Source organism: Halichoeres trimaculatus, unplaced genomic scaffold (assembly GCF_033239565.1).
Source record: "Halichoeres trimaculatus isolate MK-OKI-2021-1 unplaced genomic scaffold, fHalTri1.1 fHalTri1_scaffold_1, whole genome shotgun sequence".
Classification (NCBI taxonomy): domain Eukaryota; kingdom Metazoa; phylum Chordata; class Actinopteri; order Labriformes; family Labridae; genus Halichoeres; species Halichoeres trimaculatus.
Genome location: NW_027437179.1, coordinates 21,168,448 through 21,184,279, shown reverse-complemented (window position 1 = coordinate 21,184,279; position 15,832 = coordinate 21,168,448). Strand labels below are relative to the sequence as shown.

General features: G+C 42.5%; 1 protein-coding gene across 3 annotated transcripts; it reads right to left on the bottom strand.

The window, feature by feature from the left end:
- Positions 1 to 499: 499 nt before the first annotated feature.
- Positions 500 to 15,343, bottom strand: hipk1b (homeodomain interacting protein kinase 1b). 3 transcript variants are annotated; one of them, XM_074669253.1, is made up of 18 exons: positions 15,002 to 15,343; positions 11,947 to 12,677; positions 9,761 to 9,952; positions 9,497 to 9,678; positions 9,221 to 9,344; positions 8,836 to 8,955; positions 8,555 to 8,641; positions 8,252 to 8,436; positions 8,008 to 8,158; positions 7,732 to 7,918; positions 7,528 to 7,646; positions 6,412 to 6,546; positions 5,276 to 5,430; positions 5,065 to 5,136; positions 4,407 to 4,577; positions 4,005 to 4,219; positions 3,810 to 3,922; positions 500 to 2,512 (listed from the first exon to the last, which is right to left on the bottom strand). In XM_074669253.1, exons 2-18 carry the CDS (start codon positions 12,673 to 12,675, stop codon positions 2,054 to 2,056), a joined length of 3,396 nt encoding a protein of 1,131 aa, XP_074525354.1. In that variant the 5' UTR covers positions 12,676 to 12,677; positions 15,002 to 15,343; the 3' UTR covers positions 500 to 2,053. The 3 variants fall into 3 exon arrangements, with proteins under 3 accessions (XP_074525354.1, XP_074525355.1, XP_074525356.1); XM_074669254.1 differs by lacking the exon at positions 6,412 to 6,546; XM_074669255.1 differs by lacking the exon at positions 6,412 to 6,546 and having other exon boundaries at positions 5,276 to 5,427.
- Positions 15,344 to 15,832: the final 489 nt, after the last annotated feature.

Here is a 15,832-nt window from a genome sequence, read left to right as displayed (position 1 = left end):
CACTACACCTGATAAGAAATTGAGCACATAGTTGTTAATCACTCATATTAATGTAAATAGAAGCGATCCTAAATTCATAATTGTTGTAGAGTGTTTCTTATTTTCTGTTGTAAACTCTTGTCAAGTTGTAGTTTTGTATCGTCTGCAGTCTGAGGGACGCGTGAATCAGAGGAAGTTGATGCAGTTCTCTAAAATTGCTTCAGTTTTGTTTAAGACCTTGTTTTCTAGAACAGTCTCTTCTTGTAAACATTGTGTTGTGCATGAAACTCCTCATAATCTAATTGCAGGTCTACGTACCTCAGAGTCTGCACCGCCTCTTTCTGCAGTTTTGTCTTTACTGTCGGCTGCTGTTCAAACAGCTGACGGCTCATAACTCAAAGACAGAAAAACATATTCATGTCATTCCTCAGCAGTTTAGCTTCAGGTGAGAACGAGGAGTGAGGAAGAACTAATTCATAAATTAACTCTGAAACAAGTGAGGACAACAAATCATTGTGAGTTTGTGGTTATTTTATTGAAAACAGTGACAGTGGATTAATCGAGTTGAAACCTTTTTTTTCCCTGAATTAGTTCTACCAAATACCTCTTAACTATACTATGTTAAGATGAAATACAGTTAAATATACAGACAATACGTACAACACAAATGGATGCAAACACAGGGAAGTGTTTAGTGAAAAAAGCTTTCGTAACCCACAGAAACCATCTTTAGATTCATCTTTGCAGGACACAGTGCTGGTCTGCCTCCAAATCAACAACACTTAAAGTTTTGGGGTTTCAGTCTTAGGAATCAAACAAGAAATTTCAAACACTTCTGAATATTTTGGGGGGAGGAAAAAGCTTTTTTTTTGTCTTGGAACAAAAATTGACAAGATGACTGCCAATGATCACAAGAATTGTCATCCCTGATGAAAAGCGGGGTAGGTTGTTAGCAGTTCTAAAACATCTTAAACAACACTCAAAAATCTGTTTTCTTCCATGTAAAACGTATAACTGGCCATTAATTCATTCTCATGATTAGCAGGTCCTACATGATCAGGATTCACACATAAAGGATAGATTTAATATCCACTGTAAAGGTCTTTGTCTTTTATTTGAAGGAGAGGATTTTTCTTGCACATTTTGAAACAAAAGCTTTTCACGTCACTCGTCAGGATGCTGTTTCCACTCCTCTGAACTTCAAAAATACATTTAGCACTTATTGATGCAGTTTAAATGTTTCCATTGCATAAGGACATGATGAATCCTGCCTAAACACTGTCACTACAATAACAGACTATCACATGTGCACTTAAATTAACACGTATCCATCACAGCTTTTTGCCACACTCTTTTCATCGTCATGGACCTTCCTCTTCCCACCTCACACTGACCAAACATAATTTAAACATAGTAAAAGACATACTGTTAAGTAAACATAATTGTGGCTAAGGTACAGTCATTATAATGTGAGCTAAAAACACAGGGCCTCATTGGGTTAGTGTGAAAACTTTGTAACTCGACTCAGAAAAAGCTGATTTTTGCCCTTCACTAGCATTGTGAGTCTTGTGACTAAAAGTTTGCCTAAAGTGTCGAAACAGTTTGTGTCAGGAGAAGAATCTCTCTGCACGAAACCTCAAGATAAACAGGAGAAAATACAATTACCACAACCTTATTTCTACATCTGGGTAAGATGGGGATAAAATGTGGTTTATAGGCAATATTCTTTTCTTTTTGGAAAAGTTATTAAAAGAGGAAAGGACAGTGGACAGAGCAGGAAACAGGGTGAGAGTGGGGGATGACATGCAGGATAGCTAACGCCTGAGCTACTCCTGCACCCCAGATGATAATCTTCTTAAAAGGTAAAATAACTGATACGACATCAAATAATACCAAAGAACTTTGGAAAATCACTAAAAACAATTCAGAGAGCATGTGAGTGAGTTGGAGGTGAGATGCTGCCTTTGAGTAAAAAGCAGCAAACAAATAAGTGACCGACAGTTATTCTACTACAAACTCGGTGAAAATGTCCCTTTGTGATGGTAAGAGGGCGTTTCTTTCTTTGTTCAGACATCTATAGATACGGGTACTGAGTGAGGCGCCGAGGGCTGAGCTGGTAGGCACTGTACGCCTCAGCCCGGGGCGTCACACTGATGTACGGGGAACCAGTGGCGAACTGATGCTGGTAAGCCGCGGGGAGGCCGTGCAGCAGGCTGCTGACTGAGTCCTTCCGACTGGCTGAGTCCCTCCTGGAGGAGGATGAGGTGTATGTTGCTGCATAGGCGGAGGGGGAGTGGCCGTGGCTGCCGTGAGAACGGCCCAGCAGCTGCTCCATAGCCTGAGAGGCCGTGGAGAGGGCGGCGGAGGCAGGGTAGGTGTAAAGGCTGGGGCCCGGAGCTGAGGCTGAGGCCAGGGTCGACACCTCAGGGAAGTTGTAGTGAGAGGCGGATATGGCCGGGGGGAACGCCTGCTGGCGACGCAGGGATGAGTCGCTGTGAGAGCGCTCCTGAGATGAAGAAACCACAGGCTGAACCTGAGAGGAGACGACAGTCATATATGAAAACATGAAGCTTCAATTCACCTTCTCACATTTACTGATTTAAATGTTGTGGTGGGACACAGACATTCAGCTGACAGATGAATAAATGGATAATAATACTCTATATTTGTGCTAACTGTGTCGGTAACTTATCTTTGTTTGTAAATATAAGTGCATGTATATTATGTTATTCATTTTCCTATTATCACTATCACTTTTAGGCTTAATTAATGGTTTTAAGACATTTTTGTCTTTTTCCTCAGAAAAGCCATGACGTTAAAGTCAAAGATCCAAAGAGTCTCTTATTAAAGCAGTTTGTTAAGACTGAGCCCACCTCGAACAGACTGCCCCACCTGCTCTGTACCCTTCACTTTAAGACGGCTGTTGTCGCTCTGTGTCAGTCATGAGTCAGTTTTTGAGAGGGTTGAAGAAGGTGGTGAATGATCTGCCTATGAATTGTTTCGCCAAGGACTGGGATCACCTCCAGAGTAGTGAGTTCTGGTCGCAAATCCTTCAAGACTTCTAAAACAGCTTATATGGGATATTTTGTTTTATATGTTGGGGGTGGAAGGACTTAAAATGTAACCATGATCTTTTATCTAAGGATGAAGACTGTATGTCTGTGCATTAAAGCACCTCTGGGAGTGACCACTGCCAAACAAGTATCACACTCAGGCAGACTGCCTGAACATCTGCAGGTGCATTAAAGCAAGTGCAGCACATGAAAGGTTGGTTTGGGTCACTCACAATTTAATCTATCACTACAGTGTGTGTCCAGCAGAGAGCACTTTGGATTAAAGGAACAAAAGTTTAATTTTAAACCCAACAACTGCTAAACTTTGTGTCTTTGATGCCTGCTGAAAAATATTTGTGCTAAAAGGTAAATAACTTGGTTTGCTGTGCCTCAAAGACAAAAACAATGTGGCGGACTTTGTTAATTGAGGGTTGTCTTATGCAAGTTCAGCTGTTTGTGCATTTGTTGATAGATTTCTCGAGTCTGTTCCTCTTTGTGGGGTGAAAAAATGCAGCTGGGCTGGCTAAAGAATCTGTAGTTTAGTAACAGGTGCTCCACCACGTGGCTGCTTCACGTGTCGTTCCACGCTACTTTCATCCCTTTGACTGATGGAGTAGCTTGGTAGGAGTGTCTCTAATTAAGCGACTAAAGTATTTACTGCCTTCTTTGTGTTGTGGTTATGCAATCATGTCTAGCTCCTGCGTCTGCCAGTATATAGAACCACTGGATTAAAATAAATGTGTCGTTTGAAAAGACTTTATCAAAAGAGACGCTCACCTGGCTGAGGTTCAAAGGGTGTGACTGACTAGGCACCAGTCCGTGACGCTCCATGCTCTCCCCCGAGCTGCAGGGCTGCCTGTTGGATGACCTCTTAGGCTTCATGTAGTTCACTGTAACAAGAGGGTATCATGACTTCTCTGCTTTGACTCAAATGCATCACTGGTGTCATTAAAGTGGAAAACTAGCTCTCACCAGTGTCGAGGCGTCCACGTGAAGCTGCTCCTCTCTCTGAGCCCTGGGTTTTGGTTGAAGGTGCCACCACGGCCAAAGACTTGGCCTGGCGGGATGACGCGCTGCTGGCTGGGTTCAGAGTGCGGGGCAGAGGGGTCATGGGACTGGCTGTGGACGAGTCTGAGTCGTGCACGGTCACACAGCTAATGACGTTGGTACGCTGACTCAAAGCAACGCTGTGCAAACAGAGAAAAAGTCAAAAAAGCCTGTTAATCAGTGCCTTCACAAGACCAATCATAATCGTGCAGGTAGTCAAAACTCGTTCTGTGGTGTGTCAGGGTGAGGGCGGGTCCATCAGGTCAGCACGCTCATAAAAAGAAGAGAATAGATGTTTATGAGAACCTGTACCCTGCTCTTCCTCACCTTGCAGGATGGAACTTGCGCTCATCCTCCGTGTCAGTGTCGCTGTGAATAGTGATGATGCTGACAGCCGGGCTGGGTGTGTCAGAGATGATGATTGGCTGGGATAGCACAGCGCTGGAGCTGGGTGGGGTCACACCATTGCTGCTGAGTAGTGATGCAGTAGATAAACCCCTAAACAAAATAAAAATACATAAAAATGCTCTTTAAAGCACATATGATTATAGCTGTGTCAACCAAGTGAAGAAAAAAGACTTACAAGAAATCTCAGAATGAAAAACTGGTTTAACTTTGCAAAAACTAATTTCCATGTATACTTACCCTTTTTTGTATTTATTTATGTTTCAATGACCTGGGCATATTTATGCACATTTTTTTGTCTTTTTTTAGCTGTTTTGGTTTTTTTTGGAGAAGATTTTTTGTTTTGTTTTTTTCTCAAAAAAAAAAGAAATCTTGTTACCCTGATAACCTGTAAAAATGTTAAGATTTTTAGGAACAAAAGCTTAAATAATAAAAAGACGGTTTAAAATTCCTTGACAAAAGATACTTCTAAAACTCACAAAAAAGGCAAAAAATTGGAAATTTGAAGCTTGTAGTTTTTGCTTTTGGTTCTTTGGAGCTACCTGGCATTTTGGTACTAAAAACACAACACTGTACCAACCTGTTTCTGTTCTCTGCACGTCTGGCTTTCACCTTCTTCCTCTCCTGCTGGCCCCTGGCCTGGGCTGTGCTCCTGTCAGGGTCAAAGAACAACAAGTTAGTGGTGAAAGGCTGCAGTAAAATGAGAACACAGAACGCAAAGATAATGAAGTTGCTTTTTTGGAACTGTGGTGAACAAAATTTATGAAAACCACAAGATCTGAATAACTGACCTCCAGCTGTGCCCCTGCTGCGTTGACGCATCGAGTGTTTCCAGTGGAGATTCGGTCACAGTGGACTGACGGGTGGAGCTGTGGATAGCCACACCTGGAACCTGCTGCCATGATGATGGTATGAGGATCTGTTGAGTGCCAGTAGGCCAGGCCTGCTGAAGGGGAAAAACAAAAACTCACACTTCAGTGCATGCAGTACCAAGGATCAGATGTCAGTAAAACACGTTTTTCTTTGATTGCTGCAACAGGCCAGACAAACTAAGCCATGCTGAGAAATAAATTCAAAGACAAAGAGGCAAACCAAGACGCCAGTCTGTTTCAAAGCACAAAGCTAGATAAGCGAGCAACCTTTCCCAAGCCATTCCCTCATGACAGCATTGCCCTGCAACAAATGCACGAGATGAAACCATGCAAAGCACGAACAATGAAGCACTGTCAACAGTCAGGTCAGGTGAAAAGACGAGTAGACACAGAACCATGGTGCCTGTTAAAGAAGAAAAACTGAGGGAGAAAAAATGTTTAGTTGACCGGGGCCGGTCGGCCTGCAGATTAGCCGCCTTGCAGGAAAAGGCATGCCACATGTTCTGGGGCTGAAACAAAAACCTGTGTGTCAGAGAGTGGGGCTGTTTTAGTGCGACTTTTGTAACTGCAATCTCCTTTTCGCTGAAACCAAAGAAAGACAAGGACAAGAGAAGCTGCAAGCAAAAGCGCAGACCAACTCAGCAACACATGCGCTCCATGCCCTCAGCATAACCTATGGGGAGAGAGTGTGGGGGAGGGGATGAAAGAGAAGACTGTGTGGATAGTGGGGGAGGGTTGCTCCTTTAGAGTGGGAATGGACTGCAGTTTTCATATAATGTAGAAAGGGGAATTTTAAGAATTATGCTCTAAAAATAAGAATGGCAATTCCAGACCTCCAAAAAATGTTTTTCATAAGAAAATAAGAGAACATTCCACATGTGAGGAAAGCAAAATGAGAAAACAGTGATGCAGAAATAAAATGCAGACAGAGCAGGAGAAATACAAACAAAAATTAGGGAAAAAGGGGGAGTGGGGAATGAGAGAGGTGGCATTGTTAGTGGTAGAGGGAGTGTGCGTGTGCATGTCCATCTTCAGGGAGGTCATCATTGCTTTACCAGCACTGTGGCTGTGTGCTCCAGGAGGGTGGGCCGACCCACCCCACTGCCCAGACCAAGGGGCAGTGAGTACTGCGGTGCTATGCCTGCTGAGGGTGGGTGCAGGGTGGCAACCATCAGGGGTGTGCAGGAACCCTGGAGGAGGGAGGGAGGGAGGATAGGGGAGGGTGGGGTTAGGGAACAAGTAATGTCTTTTAAAGGCTCAGACAAAAAGGGGACCGAGCGGATCAAACCAGCTGCACACCACTGGCCATCTGGACACGGGACCTCTGTAGTGTGCCGCCATAGCTCCTAATTTTGGCAAATAGTAATAATCTAGCTCATTCAGCCAGATGAGTCTCCTGCATTTAACATCTGGCCTCCATCCCAGAATGGAGGCTGGGGATAAAAAGAGGCCTGGCCCTGAGTGGCCGTGCAATCAGTCCTGGAAGCAGATCCGAGGCGAGACGCAATCAGCAGTAACAAAAACAACAAGAACAGCATGGAGGTACCATGTTATTTCACAGGTCCAGGTTATAAATGCTTTTAGGTAAGCATCTATTTTGAAAGCAACGACATTTTTAAAGAAGTTGAAAGTACTTCTCCCTCCGTCTCTGCAAATCTTGTGCTCTCCTGGCAGCAAAAAGGATCAGCCTAATAGGGCAACATTTTGCAATCAGTGTATCCATAACTGAGCTGTACAGCTTTCAGCTTGTTGCTGATTACATGATATCATTCAAAGATGATGCCAGATTTTTTTCTGCTACTCACAGTTAAGGCTTCTAAAAGTCAGCTGGCTGAAACGTGTACAAGCAGACCCCATTGAAGAAATCACCCGGAAGCTTCTTCAGTTACAGTTTCATGTCAGTGAATATTAACTCATCGAGTTATTTTACTCAACACATCCTCTTCTGTAAACAGATTACCCTGTTTTATCTCTGTGTATACAAAATACATTTGCAATGTGGAGACGTTTGCACTTCATTCAGACAAAACTGTCCCAGTTCATCACTCAACAAAGTGCTAAAAACCAAAACAGACAAAAAACACGGAGTCGAAACTTGCAGGTGAAGTTGCACATGATCTCATCTTTGCTTTGCTTAAGATGGCACAGAAATTAACATTTCAAACCCTTACCTGTGTGAGCATACTGGGCTGTATCTGCAGCGACTGGGCAGACTGGTTCTGAGGTACTATTGGTACAGAGTTCTCCATCCTCACAGGGAAGCTGGAGCTCTTATTAGATGGCTGTAGCCCTGGAAAAACACACCACACCAGTAAATTTGAGAGTGAAAAACAACCCTTTGTTTTCCTTCCAGTCTGAGGGAAACTTTGGTTTACCTTGAATAGTGGAGGGTGGGCAGACAATGAGGGTCTGCTGGAAGGGTTCTGTCTGACTACACAGCCCGGCAGGACGCGTAGGGATTGGGACACTCTGTTGAGTCAGCCCAGGAATGTTGATGGTCGCCTGCTGGTACAGAGCTGGCTGGTAGTTTAGCAAAGGCACCGCTCCCCCCGCAGAAGGCACCTGAAAAAAAACACACCACCTGCTCTTACAAGAGGAAACAACGGGACACAAAGACGGGCCACAGTGAGTGATGAAGACGTAGGTCAAACCTGGTTATGCTGGTTGAGTTGGCTACTAAAGGTAACAGTGAGGTTTCCCGCAGCGGCGCTGGGGACTGCATTAGTGGAGTACAGGGATTTGTTGTTGTCGTAGGAGCTGCGGCGCTTGCAGATCTCCATGTTCTGGAAACAGGATTTCACACTGCAGAGGAGTGAGTGCATCAGTGAATATGAAGTTGATCACGATCAAAACGTATGTCTTTGAATGGCACCTGCATGTCGTTCGTTCACTTACTGGGAGCTGTGGGGGTAATCCATGAGGTGGCTCATTGTGACGAAGGGGTGACCCAGAGTCTTTGTAGGTGTGATCCTTTTGTCAGCATCCAGGCGCAGCATCCGCTTCAAGAGGTCGATGAACTCTCGTCTATCTGCTTTCTCAGCCAACATGTCGGTCCCTTCCAGATGAGAAGACAGATTGACCTGGAAAAATGCGAAACAAAGAAAATGAAGAAAAAATAATTCATCTTAATCATAATATTCAACAAATTATAACTTAATTCAATTTAACTACACATGACATTCCAAAAATGCATCATACCTGCATCATGTCATCAAGACAGTTGAAAATGTACTTCCTGGCCTCCTTGGACTTGATGCCCATTTCCATTTCATGCTCTGATGGGGTCTGGAAGAGGGAACCAGTTTGTTTAATGTTCAAGAACTTTTACTTTAAGCATTAATGTTGACAGATTTCTGTAAAACCATGAGGAGCAGAAGAGCTTTTTCATATGTAACCCTAGCTGACCAATTTCTGATGCTCCTGACAATCAATGAAAGCCGACTTGAGAAACAGACATGTAAAAGGATGGCTGTAAATACCTTAAGCCTCCAGAGTGGGTAGCTAGAATCAGGGCCCCGGTTGAAGAAACGACTGGTCTTGGTGCCAGCGCTCAGCAAATACTCTGCAGGCAGGCCTTGTGTTTGAGAAATGTAACGGATCTGCAAATACAAAGCACCCCAGGTTAGGAATCAGTGAGACCTGATCATTGTCAAAAAGAAACCAAACTGCCTAAAAACAACCACAGAGTTTCTACACATGCATCTTGTTGGGTGACATTTCAGAATCAGAAATATTATAATTAATGATTGTAGCATCTCTTGGTAAAATTCAAAACCAGCTGTAATTCTAGGAGAACGTCTATCTCGTGTTGGATGAATGTGAGTTATTTTTCCATTCCCCAAACACACTATCATTAGCACTGACCTGGTCGTACTCAGAGGCTCCAGGGTAGAGAGGCCAGCCCAGAAACAGCTCAGCAATCACACAGCCTAAAGACCACATGTCAATGGCTTCACAGAACGGCAGACCCAAAATGATCTCTGGAGCCCTGGACAGAAATGAAAAGATTACAAGGCCTGCTCTGAGGAAATACAACTGCAGAGTTGTGCTGTACACTTTCTTTTTCACCACCTTTCATCTAATATCAAGTGGAGGGATATTTCTGAACATGCATTAGCAGCTGGATTTCTTGCTACCGACCTGTAGTAGCGGGACTGTAAGTAGGTAGAGCAGACAGCTTTGGACACGTGACTTGCTGAGCCAAAGTCGATGACTTTCACCCTGTAAGGCTGTCGGAGGGGGTCCACCAGCATGATGTTCTCAGGCTTCAGGTCTGCATGAATCAGACCCAGGCTTTTCAGTTTCATCAGCGCTGTGGCCACCTGAAGATAATGACACATTTATTTAGATTGTTCTGAGTAAGATACCACATTGATAACAGAGATTTCAGGAGTGTCTGCAAACCTGCTGTAGAATTGGTCTGATGTGACGCAGAGGGAGGGGGCTGAATTTGCTGTGCTTGAGGAAGTCGTACAGGTTCTGCTCCAGCATCTCAAACACCAGGCAGGTGTGACCTTTGTGTTGGAAGCATTCGTAAGAACGCACAAAGTTGTACTCATCTGCATTCTCAGCACTCAGCCGGTTTAGGATGCCCACCTAAAAAACGGAAAGAAAAAAAAACAAATCAGAGTCAATGATAAATGTCTGTTCTCAGGAGATTTTTGAAAATAAAATCACACTTTTTCTTGAAGAGTTTTTAATATTCCAGTGTGTCAGTGCAACAGCAGATCGAACTGTTCCATACACATTCACAAATGAGCAACAACAATAAAGTATCAGCTAATACTGTGGCGCTTAGGTCAACTCAAAGAGTGTGCAGGAGTGTAGATGACAATTTACAACACACAGAGACCAGTCAACTGAAGGGATAGTAGTATATTTGTGTTAAAGTGAAGCAGCTTCCATCGAGTAGCTTTCAGATGGCTGAATAACTTTGGAAGGTCTTTTTTATCCTTCATTAGAAATGTTTTGCTATCATTTATTTTCACACTTCTATGTTAAAGCATTTTAAAATGATCTGCATTCGCTTATTGACAAATTAATGTCTGCAGAGACTGCAGTCAGCCCCATCAGTGTGGCTGCTGCCACCATTCTACAATCTACTATTAGGGGTGGGAGAAAAAATCATTATACGATAAATTTTGATTTTTGTGTTTGGCAATATCAAAAGTGTGATTCGTTGTCAAATAACAGCTTTTTTTATTCAAAGTTTTTTTTTTTTATTTCAGTCTTTGTTTTTAATTGGATTGGAAAAAAAGGTTACCACTTTTCTCCAGCAGAGGGTGAAATGTTTCTCTCTGACACACATGATGTGCATTTTATGGGAAAATATGGCTCTTGCCTGTAGAAATTATCATCATCATTCAACTTTTTCACACGGTCTGGTGTTAAGAAAACTAACTACAAATAGCAAAAATTGTAAATATCAAAGAAAAAAATTTGTAATAGAATTGAATCGCGGGAATAGCATATTGTCCCAGCCCTACTCACTATTTCTCCTTTCATAATGAAAGAACAGCTCATTTTAAGCAGTATCTGTAATACCCAATTATTTTGATTTCATGAATTATTTTAATATCTGTCTGTTCACGTTGTTGGCTAAAATAAACATACAAGTTTATTATGAGCATGAAACAGTGAATTTTACGACATGGATATTGTTTTCTAGCCATCAGTGATCCTGTTTTAAAGACACTGGCACCAACATTGACCACCTTTCAAGAAAGACCATCTAAGCTACATTTTTAAAGTAACATGTCCTCTCCTTCCTGTGACAGCACTGCCTTAAGCTTCAGCTGGGGCTGACCGGAAACAGATTTATACTTCTTGGGTGATTCAGGCCTTGTTTACACGACAACGATTCGTCTGTAAACGCGAGGCAGAGGGGTCTGTAAAAACGCAGTGAAAAAAATTTGCGTTTATACGGAAACGCAGAGGGACTAAAAACGCTGTAGAAGCATGCCAGGCCTGCAGGTGGCGCTGTAACTGTCTCATCCAGAAGTAGCTTTTGGGAGATCTCCACCGAAGTAGAGTTGTGTATTGGGGGATACTAGGTGCAAAAGTGGAGCAACAGATGCACATTTTGTATGAAGAAAGTCAGCAGATACAGTAGATTGAGCATCCCACTCTGGAGGACGTTTTCAAAAGTTTGCGTTTTAGGTCGGCTGAAATGCCGTTTCCATGTAAACGTGAGGCTGAAACAAAACTTATGTGATTCACCCTAAAACTGTTGTCGTGTAAACAGCCCCTCAATCAAGATTCAGCTGAAAACTGTGTCTACCAAACCATGTATGAGCTGAGGAATTACGTTAACTTACTTTGAATTCACGGTTTATAATACCATGATTAAGTTTGAGACAACATATAAGTCAAAATAATGTCAATCCAGATTAATCGCAATCAACTTGTTCAACTGTGCATCTTTCAAGCCTGACCAACATATCATCATGGTTGAAATTTAGCAACAAAAACAAACTTTGCTCACAATGCAAACGTTTCTGCCTGGCAAAATATATCAGCAAAACCACAGAACATGTGAGTAAGCTACCCAAAAAGATAATAAGTACAATTTTTATAAATATTTTTATTACCTCAATCTGGCCCTGGCGAGCGTAAGAAGGATGGTTTTTCAGAATCTTGATAGCCACAATCTCGTTCGTGCCCCTCTTCCAGCATTTGGCTACTTGTCCAAACGTGCCTCTCCCCAGAAACTCCAGCACCTCGTAGCTGCAGGACACAGAGCACAGGATCTCGTGCTGCACCAACTGATAATCTCCTTCCCCGTTGGAGCTGCTGCTCTTTGTGGTTGGAGCAGAGTGGGGAATAGACTGGCCTGTCCCTCCTCCTCCCCCTCCAGTACGGGTGGAGTAAGTTGCTGCAGGAGCTGAGAGCTCCTCTAATATTTGCACACTGCCACATCCGCTCCCACTTCCTTCGTTGGCCTCCTCGATCTTTCTCTTCTGCCCATGCCTGTGTCCCCTCGCTTCAGATGACGTTTCAGCATGCGTGTAAGAGGACGAAGTTGCCTGTTCTGTAACTCGTCGGCTGGATCCGCGAGGAAGACTACCGGTGCTGTCAGCTGCCCGCACCACCACTTGGCCTCTGGAGCCGGGCGCCGCAGGAGGGAAGACCAGGGATGGTGCAAAAGGTGGCACAGCCATGGCTGGGGTAAATGTGTAAGCTGACTGGCCGGCTATGGAGCTGTAAGCCTCTGTAGTGGACACATCCCAAACATTGCTCTCCACCTTCAGCTTCTTAACACGACAAAAGGCACTGGAGGAGATGGAGGGGGGAGAGAAGACCTGCAGCTGGGAGCTCATAGCTGAAAAAGAGGAATGAGGTTTAGATTAGATCTCATCTGTCATCTCCCAAGTTAAAACAAACTTTAGATCTTAAGTTTGTACACTGCGATTTCACAAAAGGTAGACTAAAAATCAAGAACAGCTCTGGGCTTTGCCTGAAACTGAAGATTTAAAAATAACCATTTGGTTGAAGAAAGTTTAAAACCCAAACTCTTTTCCTTAAGCACCATTTCTTGATTTTGTGGTGATCAACATCCTTTAAATGTTCTTGGTTTTGACATCAGCAGTGTTTATTTTGCCAATTTTCCTCAGCTAAGTAGGTTGGATGTGAAGAACCAAAAAACCACAATCACATGAATAAAAGTTTGGTTAAAACATACTTGCATCGAAAGTGCTGTGATTTGTTTTAATTGGACTGCAGCGCCACATTTCAGCCCTGGGTCTCACGCACACTGTTTTAAATACAAGACTTTTAACAAGGTGTGTGTTTGTTTTAGAAATGAATGGAGATCAAATCAGAACAAATTTTCTGGTATAAAGACAACTTTTTACCAGATGCATTGTGGTTATGTATTCATCAAAAGTTACATGGCTTTGTTGAAATGTGACAACAAGCAAACACAAGTCCGTACTTAAGTAGCCATCTATATTTGGTGCTTCTAGCCTGTTGTAATGTGAGTGAATCCTTATTTTGTCTTCCCAGCGCTCATCTACCAAACAGAGCTAATGTAACCTCACTCTTTATTTTATTGATAGACTCTCAAGTTTGAACAGACCACTGCAGAATAACTGCTGACCGTGGGTTGAAATGGACATCATCACAAACTTGCATTTCAGCCTTTTGCTCATGATGCATTACTCTCCCATTTAAGTTTTCACTGCTCTTCTGTTCTTTTTCTGCCTGACAGTTAGGCTTATGTGTCCACCATCACCACAAAATTAACCCTAGAAACCCAAGAAAAACACAAATCTCTCTTCTCACAACCAAACTTTGTCAGCTAGTGTGGTGTTGTCATAGAGACTTTGATTTGCCGTAAATCAATCTGGTCCTGTGCGACCTGATCTGAAAGCTAAGAAGTAGCATTTTGAGATAACCCATATTGGTGCTGATGTTTTCATTTCAAAGTGTGAATTACGAAAGGAATATATCGAGAATAAGTCTTTTTCAAGACCACTTAAAAACTCCTCACAGCCTCTTTAAAAAAAAAGTAATGTAAAGGACATTTACGTTTTCAGATAAAACAGAAAAAATCAAGGAAGACTTAAAGTTATTATGAGGAACCTATGAAGGAAGGATTCATTTTCAAGTTTTGTGCTTAGCTAGGAAGGGTTTTACCAGGATTCCCCTTAGCATCTGAAGAATACAAAACTTGACATCCTTCAACATCATTTTCACACTTGATTCCCCACAAACCATCTGAAAAATTCAGGCAGTTAACTTTTACGTACTGGTAGTAACTACCCTGAAGAAGTTGCTGCATCTGAAACGTTGTGCAATGAATTGAGGACTTTTTCACAGTGTGGCATGGGTTGTTTCTCATAAGTACGTCAGCATAAAAAAGAAGGAAGAACTTTTATTTCCATGTGATCTGAGTCATCTTGGCTCTTTTAATCTCATCTTCATTTCTACGGAGTATTTTGGTTGACATCTTTTGGCGAGGTGGGAGTCGCTCTGTGGGGAGGCTTCGTGAAAACCAGGAGTACTTTTCCTTGTTTCAGAAAAACGATGTAGCCAACCATAATAATATTAACTTATTTATATAATACTTTTCACAATCAGATAATAGAGTGTTTGAACAAGTTTTTAGGCAAGTGCCAGTCACGGGGAGCTGGTGTTAGTGCCATCTGTAAGGCATGCCAACCCGGTGACAGCCCAATGTGAGCTTGAATCACCACATCGGATGAACCTGTAGCTTGATAGTATGGTTTCATGTACGTTACAAAAAAGGAAATCTAATCTTCAACTTTTATTAGCGAAGAAAATAAAGTCTAAGTGGAAACTGTACAGCAACACTGTGTGGCTACAAGCAAAGGAGGGTGGCTGTAACTGTAATAGACGATCAAGAGCGTCAACCTGTGGTCGCCTGTTTTCAAATGTGACCATTTAACCTACAGGTGGATACCAAACAACAAGTCTAGATGTCATTTCGTTGGACATCGACTTCTGTGCCCTTCCTGACAGAGGATCAACATGGAAACATTACCTAACCCGCTCATGCTAACGTGTTAACTTTGTGAAAAGGCAGCACTTAATAAAAAGCGGTTTATTTCACAAAAATCAAGTTAATGAATGTGACGAAGACAAAATCAAACACTATCAAACATATAACCGGCAGTGTCTTACCGGATACGATGTGATTACAGCTTCTAAACTGGGTTGTCGAAGGTTTAAATCCCACTGCAGTCTGCTGAAGCAACGTTATCCGATTAGCTTCCGCTAGCTAGCGTTGATGGTAGCTAGGCCTGCATTGTTTCTTCAGTCGAAGGAGAGCTCGGCAGCAGAAGGAGGCGTTAAAGCGCCACGTTTTCAGAACAAAAACACAACAGTAGCATGATATTTTTAAGTAAAATCATCTTGGGATAAAAAATATGTACATTTCCTTTTTAAAACATAATTAATTCAACTCAAAGATGGCCTGTCTGAGGGCAGCAAATCCACTTTCCACCGGAACAACCACGTCCTTATATCAGCTCAGCTGCACCTACGACATTTCCTCCTACTACCGTAAATACTGAGCATTTCAGAGTCGCAGTTTGTAGCGAAAATGAAGTGTCTTTTTTTAAGAGCTAAGAAACAGTTGTGACAATAAGGAGAGAAAACGAGGCAGTCGACAATAATTTTATGGCTAAATTACCGAGAGATTTTGTTGGGACTTGTTTTTTTGCACAAGGGATAATGGTAAACAGCATATTTACGGTAAACATTTCGGTGACGTAGGTAGAATGTCCCAGTAATATTCCAGGAGGAGCAAAATGTTCCATGAATTCTGAGGAAAGCTGTCGACTGAAATACCTATAGGCATGGAAAACCACACGCACAATTCGTCTGAATTTACTCAAAATGGTTATTTAATCTTTGACAAACCGAAACACAAACCGAAACACAAACCGGCATACTGAGAAGGGAGATTAACACAGAGAAGGAAAGCATATTAGGTCAAGAATACGACAGAAA